The 14,028-nt window shown below is 38.8% G+C and overlaps 1 protein-coding gene across 2 annotated transcripts in view; it reads left to right on the top strand.

Annotated features, from left to right (window-relative positions):
* The first annotated feature begins 722 nt into the window (after window positions 1–722).
* Window positions 723–14,028, top strand: part of inpp4aa (inositol polyphosphate-4-phosphatase type I Aa) — a 29,019-nt gene continuing 15,713 nt past the window's right edge. Inside the window, exons 1-8 of one of the 2 annotated variants that reach the window (XM_047371407.1) lie at window positions 723–855; window positions 8,501–8,721; window positions 8,803–8,847; window positions 11,373–11,491; window positions 11,583–11,699; window positions 11,807–11,886; window positions 12,005–12,122; window positions 12,453–12,543. In XM_047371407.1, the coding sequence (XP_047227363.1) occupies window positions 8,622–8,721; window positions 8,803–8,847; window positions 11,373–11,491; window positions 11,583–11,699; window positions 11,807–11,886; window positions 12,005–12,122; window positions 12,453–12,543 (670 nt within the window). In that variant the 5' untranslated portion in view covers window positions 723–855; window positions 8,501–8,621. The remainder of the gene's footprint in view (window positions 856–8,500; window positions 8,722–8,802; window positions 8,848–11,372; window positions 11,492–11,582; window positions 11,700–11,806; window positions 11,887–12,004; window positions 12,123–12,452; window positions 12,544–14,028) is intronic. The other variant, XM_047371406.1, reaches the window with a different exon arrangement.

Here is a 14,028-nt window from a genome sequence, read left to right as displayed (position 1 = left end):
TCTAATTAACACTGAATTGTATATTTAAAGTGTTTTCTTAGTAATGTTTTTTATCCATATCTTCAGGTACACAATATCTATTACAATAAACGTAGACGAAATGACTTTCTTTAATTTCTCACGTAGTGAATGGTTTAAATGATAAAGAATCTGGTGTTCCCACGGTTCCCTGGTTAACATGCATGTTAGTGCTCTTTATTTACTCTGAGTATCAGATTTATGTATTCATGTATTTTTTTTTTTTTTACTTTGTTCGATTTCTCCCACTATTTTATGTAAACAAGTCCACGTGATAAATTTGATTCATGCTTAGGTTAGTTATTAATGTTCCCTGAGTATTTTCATCTGTTTTGTTTGCATCCCCATCTATGCACCACGCACAGCCCCAGGCGTGGTCACCATTGTAGTGCGGTTACAGCTGACTGTTGTTATATATAATCAAAATCACACTGTTGTCTTTAATCCTTTTTACAGGCATCAAAATAGCGCTCCTTTATAATTCTTGATGTCAAACTTTGGCATTTTTCCAATGTCTTTTGACTATATATAGCAACAACAGTGATTGTAAACACTATTATTGCCAGAAGAAAATGTAATTAAATGTATTTTAATATTATTGTCAAATTATTTAAAGCTCTCCAGAGTTTATTATGTTATAAATCGGCTTTCCATACAGGTTTGCATTTCGCAAGAATGACAACAGCGGCCCCCAGTGGACGGAGCAAGCCTTGCTTCCATCAGGGTATTACGTCTGGATGTGTCAGAGGGAGTCAGGGCGAGTCTTGACTGCAGGCATCGTCATTGCAACCAGGATGCGCATCAGTGTGACAAGAAGCCTTCATCTTGTAACTAAAGGTATGACAGACTCCTGTTCAGAGCGTGTTTTTGACGTGATTTCGTAATTATTTGCTGCTGGTGTTTGTTCTTAGAGAAATATGTTCTTATAACGCCGTCGCTCGCGGCTTGATCCCAATGAGACGTGTTCACAGCCATAGCAAGAAGTCCAAATGTCGATGGTTTCTTTTATTCAAGGCGGGTTTAAATGTAACTGATCGGAGTGTAGTGTTATATCATGCAGCCCTACGCACCAGAGGATGAGCTTCAGCGGACATTATGACGCAATGTTTGTTATTGTACCTGAATAAATATAGACATTAAACATAATGACTAATGCTGCCATAAAAAAAGATTTACTCTGGGGTATTTTCTATCTATTCACGTCCAACCAGCCTGTTAAGCACACTCCATGAGTGGCTTACAAAATAGAGGAATAATTATTTGTGGTTTAAAAGGAAATATTACTGTCCTCCTCCATTGAATAGCAGAGTTATGCTGCCTTGTAAAGCAACGTGTCACGCCATTGCATGCGTGATACGTTGCTGCTAAAGCGTCCAAAGGAATACATTTGATCAGCAGGTTGACTTTATGTTTTCTTTTCGTAAACAGTGTAAAATCAAAGCTATACTGACATTCAGTTTCTTACTTTCAAAGGTCTGTTCCCAGTTTATTTGTAGTTTAATTTTTACTAACAAGAAATTTTTACACACTTGTTTGGATCAGATTTTAATGGACTGCAGATGTTGCACTGATGAGCAGCAAACTAAATCCTTAAATCAATAAACTGAAATAAACAGGCACACAGTGTGATGGAGGTGAGAAAGTTTGTTGGTGCCAAAATGATGTGAAGACAGGGGTGATGACAGAGCAGAAGAGTCATTTGAGACAGGTTCAGAATTACGTGCAGGAGGGCTGAGAGAGAGGAGCTGCAGTACATTTGCTGCTGACAGCATCTGCAGGAGGCCCAGCTGTGCACAGGCAGCCCAACAAACTGGGTCACTTTTGTTTCCAGACCATCCTAGAGGACCAGAGACCACCTAGAGCTCTGTTTTGCTCTTCTGCTACAGCTCTGCTGAGATGTTTACATGCACTCATTGTGGACATGAATGTAAATAATTTTTGGCTTTTATTGATGCATTGTTTTCCAGGATAGATGGATTTACTGCATACAACTTCAGTGTTTTTTTTTTTTTAAATGAGAACCAAGTGCATCATTCAACTGTGTTTTGGATTTTTTGTAATCCACACAGGGTTAAGAATTATGCACGCGGACAGATCACACCATTTAACAAGTTGAACCTCAACCACACCCTTTTTGTAGCCACCCATAAACTTCTGACTGAATTCTGCAGGCATGCATCCAGCTTTTAGGCATGGTCCACCACTTTTGCGTATGGTATTTTTCTTGAGATTAGACATTTTTAAGCACGCGTAACACTTTTATCTGCCCAGATCGACTGGCCAACGTCCTAGAGAGAAAGGTGTTATGGTCAGATGACACCAAGACTGATCTAATTGGTCACAATGACAACAATAATGTTTGGAAGAGACAAGTTGTTTTTTATGCATGTTTCCGCTGGTATTTGGATGATGTCTCTTTGGCCATTTACTTTTGAGGTTAGAAGGCCTCCCTACCACCCTAATCTTTAGCTCCCTCTGCAGATTGTCTATGAGATTCAAGACAGGACTCTGGCTGGGGAGCTCCAAATATGAATAATACCTTCAGTCAGATGGAACATGCTGGTGAACTTAAAAAAACCATTGGAAACCTAAATCTGTCAGGGGGGTATGAATAATTTTGGCCTTAACTTTAGATAGATGAAACTTGAACACAATTAGGTGTTCATGTAGGACAGTGGTATCAAACGTTCGTGATGGATATGGGTTAGTGGGAAGAGCAGTTGTTCAGAAATACGAGTTTGATTCCAGCTCTTTTCCTCCACACTAGAAATGTCCTTGTGTTAGACACTGAACCTAAGATTTCCTACCGATACCAGGTCTCGGTGCATAGTTGTGTGAGTTTTGTGTGTGCAGACAGGTAAAACTGATAGTATTTTAAAAGTGCTTCAAGTGGCCAGAAAAGAGCTATCAGTTCAGTCCTTTTGCCAAACACATAACTGGTTTTGGAATAAATAAAAAAGACCAACATTAGTCTCCTGGAATGGCTAACAAGTCTGGTTCATGCCAGAAAACAACCAATCTATATGAGCTCTACTAAGTCTGATCATAAGAGTAATAAATATTCAGCCAGAATTATGTCAGAAGCATCTCTGCAACTTAGTACGAGACATTTTACTAAATATTGGTGGGAGGGTATGTACATATTTAAGCCTGTATGTATAGCTTTGACCCAATGTGGTTTAGATAAAATCCACAATAATTTCAGACTTATGCATCCATAGATCGCTGTGGCTTTACATTAGTTCCAGCACTTGTTTCCTATAGAGCTTCCCAGAGTGCCCAAGGCAGTGAATATTACAGCGTGTTAAAAGACATTTCCCACTGACAGACTCCCACTCAGCCTAATGAGCCGCAGCATCCATGGTGTAATTGACATCTGTTTCGGTCTTGCTTGACAGTGCCAAAACAGAGCCTGGATGGATGGATGGATGGATGGATGGATGGATGGATGGATGGATGGATGGATGGATGGATGGATGGATGGATGGATGGATGGTGTGGGACTGAGAGAAGAGTTCTTAGACCGCTGTATATGTGTCATTGGGAGAGCTAGTGTTTTCTTCTGCACGTGCTGCGTGATGTCATAGCAGATTCATGAGTAAAAATAGATCCTCATTGCTGAGGTCTTTAAGCTTGAATGCACAGCATCAAATAGACAATCAGAAATATGTCTGAATAGACTTGTGGCAGACCCACAAGTGTTTTAATCCTGATTTGTGTGTATCAGGACTGAGAGGGAGGAGGAAAACTTAATCACGCTGAGCAAAGGCGGCTGGGTATTTGAAGGGCAGACACATATACCAGAGTGTGGATGTTAACTAAGCGTGACGTGCCACAGGAAATGTAAACATTTACATGTCAGCTCAAATAGTAGCTACTCATGTTAGCCATCACACCACTTGCTCTGTCCTTTTCATTCCTCTTAACATTTCGCATTTCTTTGAGACTGCCCTTTGGATCTTTGGATGGCTGCAGATGCTGGGAATTGTTTTGTGCTTGTGCAACTTGACCTCAGTGCAGCATTTGATACTGTGGACCACAGAAATGTTCTCAGTAGTAGAGATGCGATTTACAGCTCTTTGAACAGAGCCGAAATTTGGGGAACTGTTCTTGTCAATGCACCGTTCCAAAGACTTGTTTTTATATTTATTTCTTTTTAAGAAGCAAGCCTGAGGTTACTCGTTTTATCCAGGCAGTGATGATGCTAATTTCCTGTTGACCTACACTTGAATCAGGTATTTCAATGACAACATTGTTACACTTTGCTTTACTATAGATTTCATCAGAAAAGACCATCCGAGCTTCTGAATCATTCTGTCTTTTTGAGTCGCCAACCATTCAGTTCAAATGAAGCGTCTCCCACTGCCCCCTCTTAGACCGCTGCACATGAAGGCCTGAGTGTGTAAAACTCAGATGACATCATTTTATATTTGCACCATGTCCCTGTTCTCCATCTCGCTGAATGAGTAGCAAAAGAGAAGCTTACAGTATTTACAACTTATCTGAACAAAAGAAGGGTTCTGAACTGCGACTCAGTTCCCATCATATGTGTTAAAAAGCAGGCATTAGATTTGGTTTGTTCATAATATTCACACTCCAGCAGTGTCAAACACCTGGCTGGTATCACGTTCCAGATGGTATTTCTAAATCATGGACGTTTTTTATTTTAAAACAGACTTTAACTAATAAACTCGAAAATGAAAAATTAAACAGCACAGGTTACAGTGACAAATATATTGTAGTGTATCATTCTTACATGTAGTCTATAAATAATTACTTAATAATTACTTACAATAGAAAATGAGTATTTCACAAGATCTGCGTGACCTAAACAGCACTGATCTTTGATAATTAGACATTATTTTCTCTGGCTGTAGTTTACATAAATATATGTGTGGATTTACCTCTGAATGTCTGCATAATGTGTTATTAAAACATAGGCAAACTGCACCAGTGCAGAGAGATTTGTGTGCTTTGTGAATTAAGCAGGTACACAAACTCTGGTTTGAACATCTTTAGTACTCACAAACAGCTTTTTGAATTTGCCAAATAGTTTCATTGTTCCAGGGGAGTCCAACGCCCTCTAAATGAACCCCCTGAATGATTTTGAGTTTCAGGACAGGTAAACTTCCCACGCCAGAACCGGTCAGTTGATGCATATTGGCAATTTTTGCAATTTTTAGGTCAAAATTGTCTCTGACGCAAACCTTTTTCAAACAAGATGCAAATTACTATTTAAATTCTTAAAACAGAAAATGTTTGGTAGAAAACTGTGTCTTATTATTTTTTTTGCTTTCATCTTAATTTTATTGTAAATAGGCCCACAAACACCGTGTGAGATTCAGGCTTGACCATTCATTAAACTTGACTAAACAGAGCAAGCATTTTTGATGACAGAATGAGCCATGTCTCGTTCTTGTTGCTGAAACAGTATAAAAAATATCAGGCCTAACAAAATAGTAAACTAATTGCTTGCCTTTTTTTGAAAAAGAAAAGTTTATTAAAATATTTAATGCTTCGCTTATTGTTGAGCAGGAAAGAATAAAAAAAAAAAACATGCTAGAATTACTCTTTCATTTTTGATTAAATAATTGATTTTTTGTGGCCTGCAGGTATTTTTAATTAGCTGATTTTTATTTTTAAGTTATTTTACTAGTTATTTTCCTAAACACATTTGAAAAACAAACATCTGTTTAACTGTATAATCTTATTTTTTGATACCTCTAAAGTTATTATATTGAGTTTTGGAAATAGAAAAAAATATAAATACATTACAAAGGTTGACTGTTGACTGCCAACTCCCCAGTTATGGCCCACTTGGCACAGCTTTAGGTTCCTGCTCCTGATGAGCGACCTTATGTGCAGCAAGATTGCTTCATCGGCTTCAGTTTTCCCTGAGCACACATACATCATTGATGGCTGGATAGTAATTTTCGAGGTAATGATTATTTTGGGTTAAAACTATGGTCTTTGTGTGAGTAAACAAAGCAAAGTCATAATAAATACCAGATATTTGAATGTTACTAACAGTAAAAGTCCCATTGTTTTAGCTTTTTTATAAAAACTGTGTTCTGGTGTATTTTTCAGCTACATAGAGACATTGCAGAGACTGAATGTTGTTTTATGTTCACTGCATTGTATCATTCCTCTGGCATAATGGAGCAAAATGGTTCTAAAGCTTGGCCCATAGTCAGTCAGTCATTTTCTACCGCTTATTCCATAGTGGGTTGCGGGGGAGCTGGTGCCTATCTCCAACAATCTATGGGCAAGAGGCGGGGTACACCCTGGACAGGTCATCAGTCCATCACAGGGCAACACACATACAACCACACACAAACTCATTCATACACCTAAGGGCAATTTAGAGAGACCAATTAACCTAACAGGCATGTCTTTACATTGTGGGAGGAAGCCAGAGTACCCGGTGAGAACCCACGCACGCACGGGGAGAACATGCAAACTCCATGCAGAAAGACCCCTGGCCGGGAATCAAACCCAGGACCTTCTTGCTGCAAGGCTGCAGTGCTACCAACTGCGCCACCACGCAGCACACACCAAACTAGAAACAATTAATAATAAGCTAAAGTTTTCTTGTCAAAAGCAACACTGAGTATTTGAAAAGTATTTGACCCCTTACAGATTTTTTCTGCTTTTGTTTTTTGGTCACTCTTAAATGTTTCAGATTATCTAATTTGATTAACAAAGATAATTTGAGTAATTACAAAAAGATACATGATAATCTCAGGAGAAAAAGCATTTTTACCCAACTATGAGAAAGAGTAATTGCCTCCTAAAGGTACATATAATAATAATGGATCTGCAGCAACAACTTCCATCAGGTGTTGGGATAACTGGCAAGCAATCTTTTACATCCTTGTTCAGGAATTGTTACCCCCTTGTCTTTGAAGAATTGTTTTAATTTAATAGGGTCGGTTTAAAATAAATCAATTTCATTTAAGTCCAAACTTTGACTAGGCCACTCAAAAGCCTTCATTTTTGGGGGGCCATTCTAAGAGGGACTTGGTCCGGATCATTGTTCTGCTGCATAACTCAAGTGTGCTTGAACTTAGACTTAAAAACTAAAACGGCCGAACATTCTCCTCCGGGATTTCTTGTTGGAGAGCAGAGGTTCATGGTTTTATAAACTATAGCATGTCATCCAGGTGCTGAAGCAGAAAAGCAGCTTCAGACCATCACAGCATCACCAACATGCTTCAAAGTAGGTATGATGTTCTTTTTCTGAAATGCTGTGTTAGTTTTACACCAGATTTTACGGGATGCATTCCTTGTCTGCTGAATATTTTCCTCAACGTCTTGGGAATCATCAAGACACTTTGGTTTTTTTTATGTGAAAATGGCCCCAGTTGTTTTTTTAGTGTGCAGCTTCCGCTCTCCCATTGTTGTCATTTTTATCTATTGTTTTGTTGAATCTTGAATACTGACATTAAGTGAGGCAAGTGTGGCCTGTAATGCTTTAGATGCTGTTCTGAGTTCATTGAGGACCTTCTGGAACAGCTGTTGATGCACACTTGGAATACTTTGGCAGGCCACCTTCTCCTGGGAAGGTAAACAGCTGTTACCTGGGTTCTCCATTTGTGGATGATGTCTCTTATTGTGGTTTTCAAACTCTTAGAGATGGCTTTGTAATATTTTCCAAACTTTTCCAGATATAAGTTGATGACTTTGTATCCTAATTGTTCTTCAATTTCTTTAGATTAGGGGATGAAGTAATACTACTTAAGATCTTTTAGCTTACTTCATGTTGTCAGACAACTTCTATCTGATCAATTTCCTGTCTGGCAGTAATCAGGTCTAGGTGTGGCTAGTAAAATTGAACTTTGCTTTTGTGGTTATTCTCAGTTAAATCACGATTTAACATGAAGGACAATTGTACGGTACTACAGCTCTCGACCAATGACCGCTGGAGCTTGGCATAAGCTCCATTACGACCGTGAACTGATAAGTGTGGATGGATGGATGGATGGATGGATGGATGGATGGATGGATGGAGATTTATTTTCCCTTAAGAAATTAAATTGTTAATGTGGTATTTACTCAGGTTATCTTTGATATTAACATTTTTTCATGATCTGAAGCATTTAAGTGTAATAAAAAAACAGAAGGAATTTGTAAGGGGTACAAATATTTTTCACAGCTCTGTACAGTTATAGCATAAAGAGAAGCTGTAGATTAAATCTGCTGCAGTGTTTGCAGAGTTTCATAGCCAACAGCTGTGTGAATGTCTCACATTCACAGCGAGATTCATCTCACTGCATCTGTTATCACCCGCAAAATCCAAGAACTAATTTTGTTCAACTTGGTAAAAGACATCGTGCTTGTTACAAAATAGTTGGATTTAATGTTGTATTTTTGTTGCAGTCTTAATGACAGAAATCAACAGCAGGAGTTATTTTTGTGCCTCAGCTGAATTTTCTACTAAAAACAGTGTTCACTCTAATTAGCTTTTCTCTTTGTCTTCTAGATATATCACAATCAAGCACCTGAAAAGACAGAGCAACAAAGCACAAACCAGTTTTAATCTCTGAGTCTGCTCCTCAAGCTCTTTCCTCTAAATCCATCCTCTGCGCTGACTCGAGCCCGCCATGTCTGGGAAGGAGCGCAGCCCCCGCCATCGGCCGTGGTCGGTCTACCGGGCCAACACCTTTGATCTTTCTGCTGAAATGATGGGGCTTGCTCTCTCAGGTAGCTAAGTAACTGGGACCATGGTAACCACTGTTAGAAATGTTGCTCATGTGTTTGTTTGTTTTTTTGTCTACATCACAGGCAACAGTCAAGATCCAGATGAACCAGTTCTGGAGTTCAGTGTGGGTATGTTCAGAAATATCATTCTTTTTTGATTATAAGATTCAACAGTTTTACTTAAGTAAATCTTACATTTTGCTGAACAAATTATTTGATCATTAATAAATCCTATAGATCAATACTGATTCTTCTAAGGTTAGCTACATTAGTAAGCTTATATGTGATCATCTGAGTCGTAATGATAAAATAACATACATTACGCTTAAAGGCTGCATTAATACTAAACTAATACTAACTATACTAATATTAATAAAAGCTTAGGACAATGTAGTACAATATAATTGTACCCCGTCTTGTTTGGATTCGGTGGGAAGTATTGAAACTGATGCATGTATATCGGATGGCAACTATGCAGCCACTGTGTTCGCCAGTCTTCAAGCATAGGTTAATAAAACAAATCTGATAAAAACAAGCTGACCAAGAGCAATACTATACAGTGCCTTGTATTCACCTCCCTTGGCTTTGTACCTATTTTGTTATTTAATAATTTAAGTGTTTTTTAATCTCATTTTATCTGGTGAATCTGCACAATATAGTCTAAGTTTGTAAAGTGAAAAAAATAATTATATATATATATATATATATATATATATATTTTTTTTTTTTTTGAACTAGCAACTATCTGATGGAAAACAAGTTATTTCACCTCTCTAGTACCCCTCTGCAGTTGGTTTTAGTGAAACTGTTGAAATGTGCTGTTTCTGAACTTCACTTAGTTTTAAGTTATGATGGCAATAAGGTTCAAAGTTCAGAAAACGGGACCACAGCATTGGTTTAAGCGGCATCTAGGGCCTGTTTTCAATTTACTTTTTAGTCCTGGGGCCTTAACCATGGAGCAGCATTAGCTTCAGGTTCAAGTCAAGGAACAAAAAGATGGTTCACTTCTTACATGGGACTGTCACCATGGGGTTGGACCTGACAAAAAAGATGCAAGATATCAAGGGCAGTCATAAAAAAAAGGGATACCCCAAATAATATTTTGTGTTAGGATTTTGCAGTGTTTTGGTTTTTAACAAATATTTCAAGTTTGGCTTAATCTTTACCACGTGAGACTGAATTGTAAGTGCTTGTAAATCTAAAAATCTCATTTCTTTTAGTAATTAAATTCACTAAGTAAAACACATTATATAGATTGATTACACGCAAAGTGATGTTTTCAAGCCTTTATTTCTGTCAGTTATGATGATTTTCTGCTTACAGCTAATGGAAATATGGCATTTAAGGGTAGAATATTACATCAATTCAATAAAAACATTTTAATACAGAAATGGGAGCTTATTATAAATATATGTATCACCGGCTGAAAGGTTTTTATTTTCAAGAGTTACTTTTAATCTGACAAACAAACCTCATCAGAATGTACTGAGATGTTCCTGTGTATCATTTTAGAACCAGATCATTTAAAGGAGACCAGGTTTGATTATAACCATTTGCGTCAGTCCCTCTAGCTCACTGATTGTTTGAGCTACAGATCTCAAACCTTTACATAAAACACTCACATGTGTTTAGTGCAGATGACACCAATTCAAAACCTTGCAAGACAGCCACAGACCTCATATGTTAATGTGAAATGCATCCTGTTCCTTTGTTACAACCTGCTTCGTTAATGGCATGCGTTGTTACACATGAGGCTCAGAGATGGCAAAAAAGCCAAAAAGACACCACACCATAAGATATGTGTCAAATTTATGTGCTGGTTTGTTCCGGTTTATTATTTTCCGAGAAAAGAATAAACCGGAACAAACCATCAGGCACACCTTATTGTCTTTTTATTCCACTGTTCAGGTAGAAGACATTTTTCTTAGTTTTCTCTCTGAACTTTTTTCCAGCCTTGACAACCACCATGTGAGTTTAAGGGGCATACAGGTAAACACTGAAATTACCATAGGACCCCTCTCTCATCCCTGACTAATGGACATGTTGGTGTTACAACTCTCCCCTTGTGACAACCACACCCGGTCTCCCCTATACATTAAAACACTAGAATGTACAAAGGGCGGGCTTTCTTTTTACCATAATTGACTTTATACTGAAACAAGGAAGCAGTGAAGCGATTAATAAGTGGGGACAAGAAGTGCATCAATGGCTGGGAGAAGATTCAGCTCAAACAACAAGAAAACTATGAAACTAAAATACGGATACAAATCATAGTACAAAAGCATTAAAACAAGGAAAGCAACATAACCTTTTAGAATAACTACAAGCATACAAAAACTATATAAATAAGAATCAGAAACTAACACAAAGCCCACCAAATAACTTGAAAACGTTTTAAAACTGGTTCGTTTTCTAAACTAACAGCTAAAAGGAATTCGGTGAACCATGGCTGGCTGTGAACGTGTGTCAGATTTGAGGATAAGAGAAAATGGTCATGTTACTGTTCAGAGTAACAAAGTATTGTGTAACATCTGCTTATAAAGCACTAACAACTCTGAAGCTCTGTATATGATTCCCTTCTTGCAGGGATTATATGCCATCCAACCATTTAAATCCCACTTTTATTAATCTCTTGTGTTGCCATGTTGCTACAGCCTGCAGTGAGCTGGTTACACCCTCTGTGGACCGCAAGCCAACCAGCTTTGTGGCCGTCAGCTGCACCACTCCACCACAGGCCTTCTGGACTAAACACGCTCAAACTGAAATCATAGAGGTAAATGTAATTTGTCTGCTCTTACTTCCTGGAAGCTCTGTGAGACTTTTACCACCCCTTCACCTTTCTCCTTATCACTGTCTTTCCTCAGGGCACCAGTAATCCCATCTACCTGAGCAGCATAGCGTTCTTTCAGGACTCTCTCATCACTCAGCAGACTCAGGTCAAACTCTCCGTCTATGATGTAAAGGACCGATCACAGGGCACGGTAATATCTAAAAAAATGACTATTACCTCAAATGCAAATCCTTCATGGTCTACTTTTATCTGCATTAAATTCTTTAAATCCTGCGTGTTTATGCTCTCACACGACAGATGTACATGCTTGGTTCATCCATGTTTTCTGTAAAGGAGTTGCTGCAGGACAAACACCACAGGCTGCACTTGACTCTAAGGTAACAAAGAGAAATATCACAAAACAGATGCAAAATGCTTACAATGGCTGCATATGGCATGATGTTATGGTGTGTGTGTGTGTGTGTGTGTGTGTGTGTGTGTGTGTGTGTGTGATAGGTCAGCAGAGAATGAGCGTGTGGGCAACATCACCGTCATCGCCTGGCAGATAGAGGAGAAGCGTGAACAGAGGGCACCAGTTGCAAGATTACAAAGGGGGGACACGGTCAATGGAAGGGTAAAATAAGCAGATATTTTCTTAGAACTTTCTATATTTTCTCGTTTTTAATTTAATCTATTAAAACTGATGCTATTGAATCTAATTGTTTTATTTAAGCAATTAAGCAACTAAAGACAAATCTTTTTTTTTTTCTTTTGGAGTATAAAAAATTGTTTTCTGTACAGTTATTGGGAGAACCATCAATTAAGTCCCAATATGATGGGGTTGTGATCATCAAATTTGATTTCTTGATTAAGAAATGTTTAAATATACATATAAATATATGTATGTTTAAATATAAAGGCTTTACTTTAAAAGTTCTTGTTTTTGCTGTTTTTGCTTTGTTAGATGGTTCTCCCTGTCGACGAAAGCTTGACTGGATCCACGAGTATCAAATCCAAGTCTTCGTCTTTATGTAAAGATCCGATGCTAAAAGCAGGTGAGTGTCTTGATATTAGCTGTACATACAGGTCCTTCTCAAAATATTAGCATATTGTGATAAAGTGCATTATTTTCCATAATGTCATGATGAAAATTTAACATTCATATATTTTAGATTCATTGCACACTAACTGAAATATTTCAGGTCTTTTATTGTCTTAATACGGATGATTTTGGCATACAGCTCATGAAAACCCAAAATTCCTATCTCACAAAATTAGCATATTTCATCCGACCAATAAAAGAAAAGTGTTTTTAATACAAAAAACGTCAACCTTCAAATAATCATGTACAGTTATGCACTCAATACTTGGTCGGGAATCTTTTTGCAGAAATGACTGCTTCAATGCGGCGTGGCATGGAGGCAATCAGCCTGTGGCACTGCTGAGGTCTTATGGAGGCCCAGGATGCTTCGATAGCGGCCTTTAGCTCATCCAGAGTGTTGGGTCTTGAGTCTCTCAACGTTCTCTTCACAATATCCCACAGATTCTCTATGGGGTTCAGGTCAGGAGAGTTGGCAGGCCAATTGAGCACAGTGATACCATGGTCAGTAAACCATTTACCAGTGGTTTTGGCACTGTGAGCAGGTGCCAGGTCGTGCTGAAAAATGAAATCTTCATCCCCATAAAGCTTTTCAGCAGATGGAAGCATGAAGTGCTTCAAAATCTCCTGATAGCTAGCTGCATTGACCCTGCCCTTGATAAAACACAGTGGACCAACACCAGCAGCTGACACGGCACCCAGACCATCACTGACTGTGGGTACTTGACACTGGACTTCTGGCATTTTGGCATTTCCTTCTCCCCAGTCTTCCTCCAGACTCTGGCACCTTGATTTCCGAATGACATGCAGAATTTGCTTTCATCCGAAAAAAGTACTTTGGACCACTGAGCAACAGTCCAGTGCTGCTTCTCTGTAGCCCAGGTCAGGCGCTTCTGCTGCTGTTTCTGGTTCAAAAGTGGCTTGACCTGGGGAATGCGGCACCTGTAGCCCATTTCCTGCACACGCCTGTGCACGGTGGCTCTGGATGTTTCTACTCCAGACTCAGTCCACTGCTTCCGCAGGTCCCCCAAGGTCTGGAATCGGCCCTTCTCCACAATCTTCCTCAGGGTCCGGTCACCTCTTCTCGTTGTGCAGCGTTTTCTGTCACACTTTTTCCTTCCCACAGACTTCCTACTGAGGTGCCTTGATACAGCACTCTGGGAACAGCCTATTCGTTCAGAAATGTCTTTCTGTGTCTTACCCTCTTGCTTGAGGGTGTCAATAGTGGCCTTCTGGACAGCAGTCAGGTCGGCAGTCTTACCCATGATTGGGGTTTTGAGTGATGAACCAGGCTGGGAGTTTTAAAGGCCTCAGGAATCTTTTGCAGGTGTTTAGAGTTAACTTGTTGATTCAGATGATTAGGTTCATAGCTCGTTTAGAGACCCTTTTAATGATATGCTAATTTTGTGAGATAGGAATTTTGGGTTTTCATGAGCTGCAT

This window comes from Girardinichthys multiradiatus, chromosome 7 (genome assembly GCF_021462225.1).
Source record: "Girardinichthys multiradiatus isolate DD_20200921_A chromosome 7, DD_fGirMul_XY1, whole genome shotgun sequence".
Classification (NCBI taxonomy): Eukaryota; Metazoa; Chordata; class Actinopteri; order Cyprinodontiformes; family Goodeidae; genus Girardinichthys; species Girardinichthys multiradiatus.
This window is presented reverse-complemented; position numbering and strand designations above follow the sequence as displayed.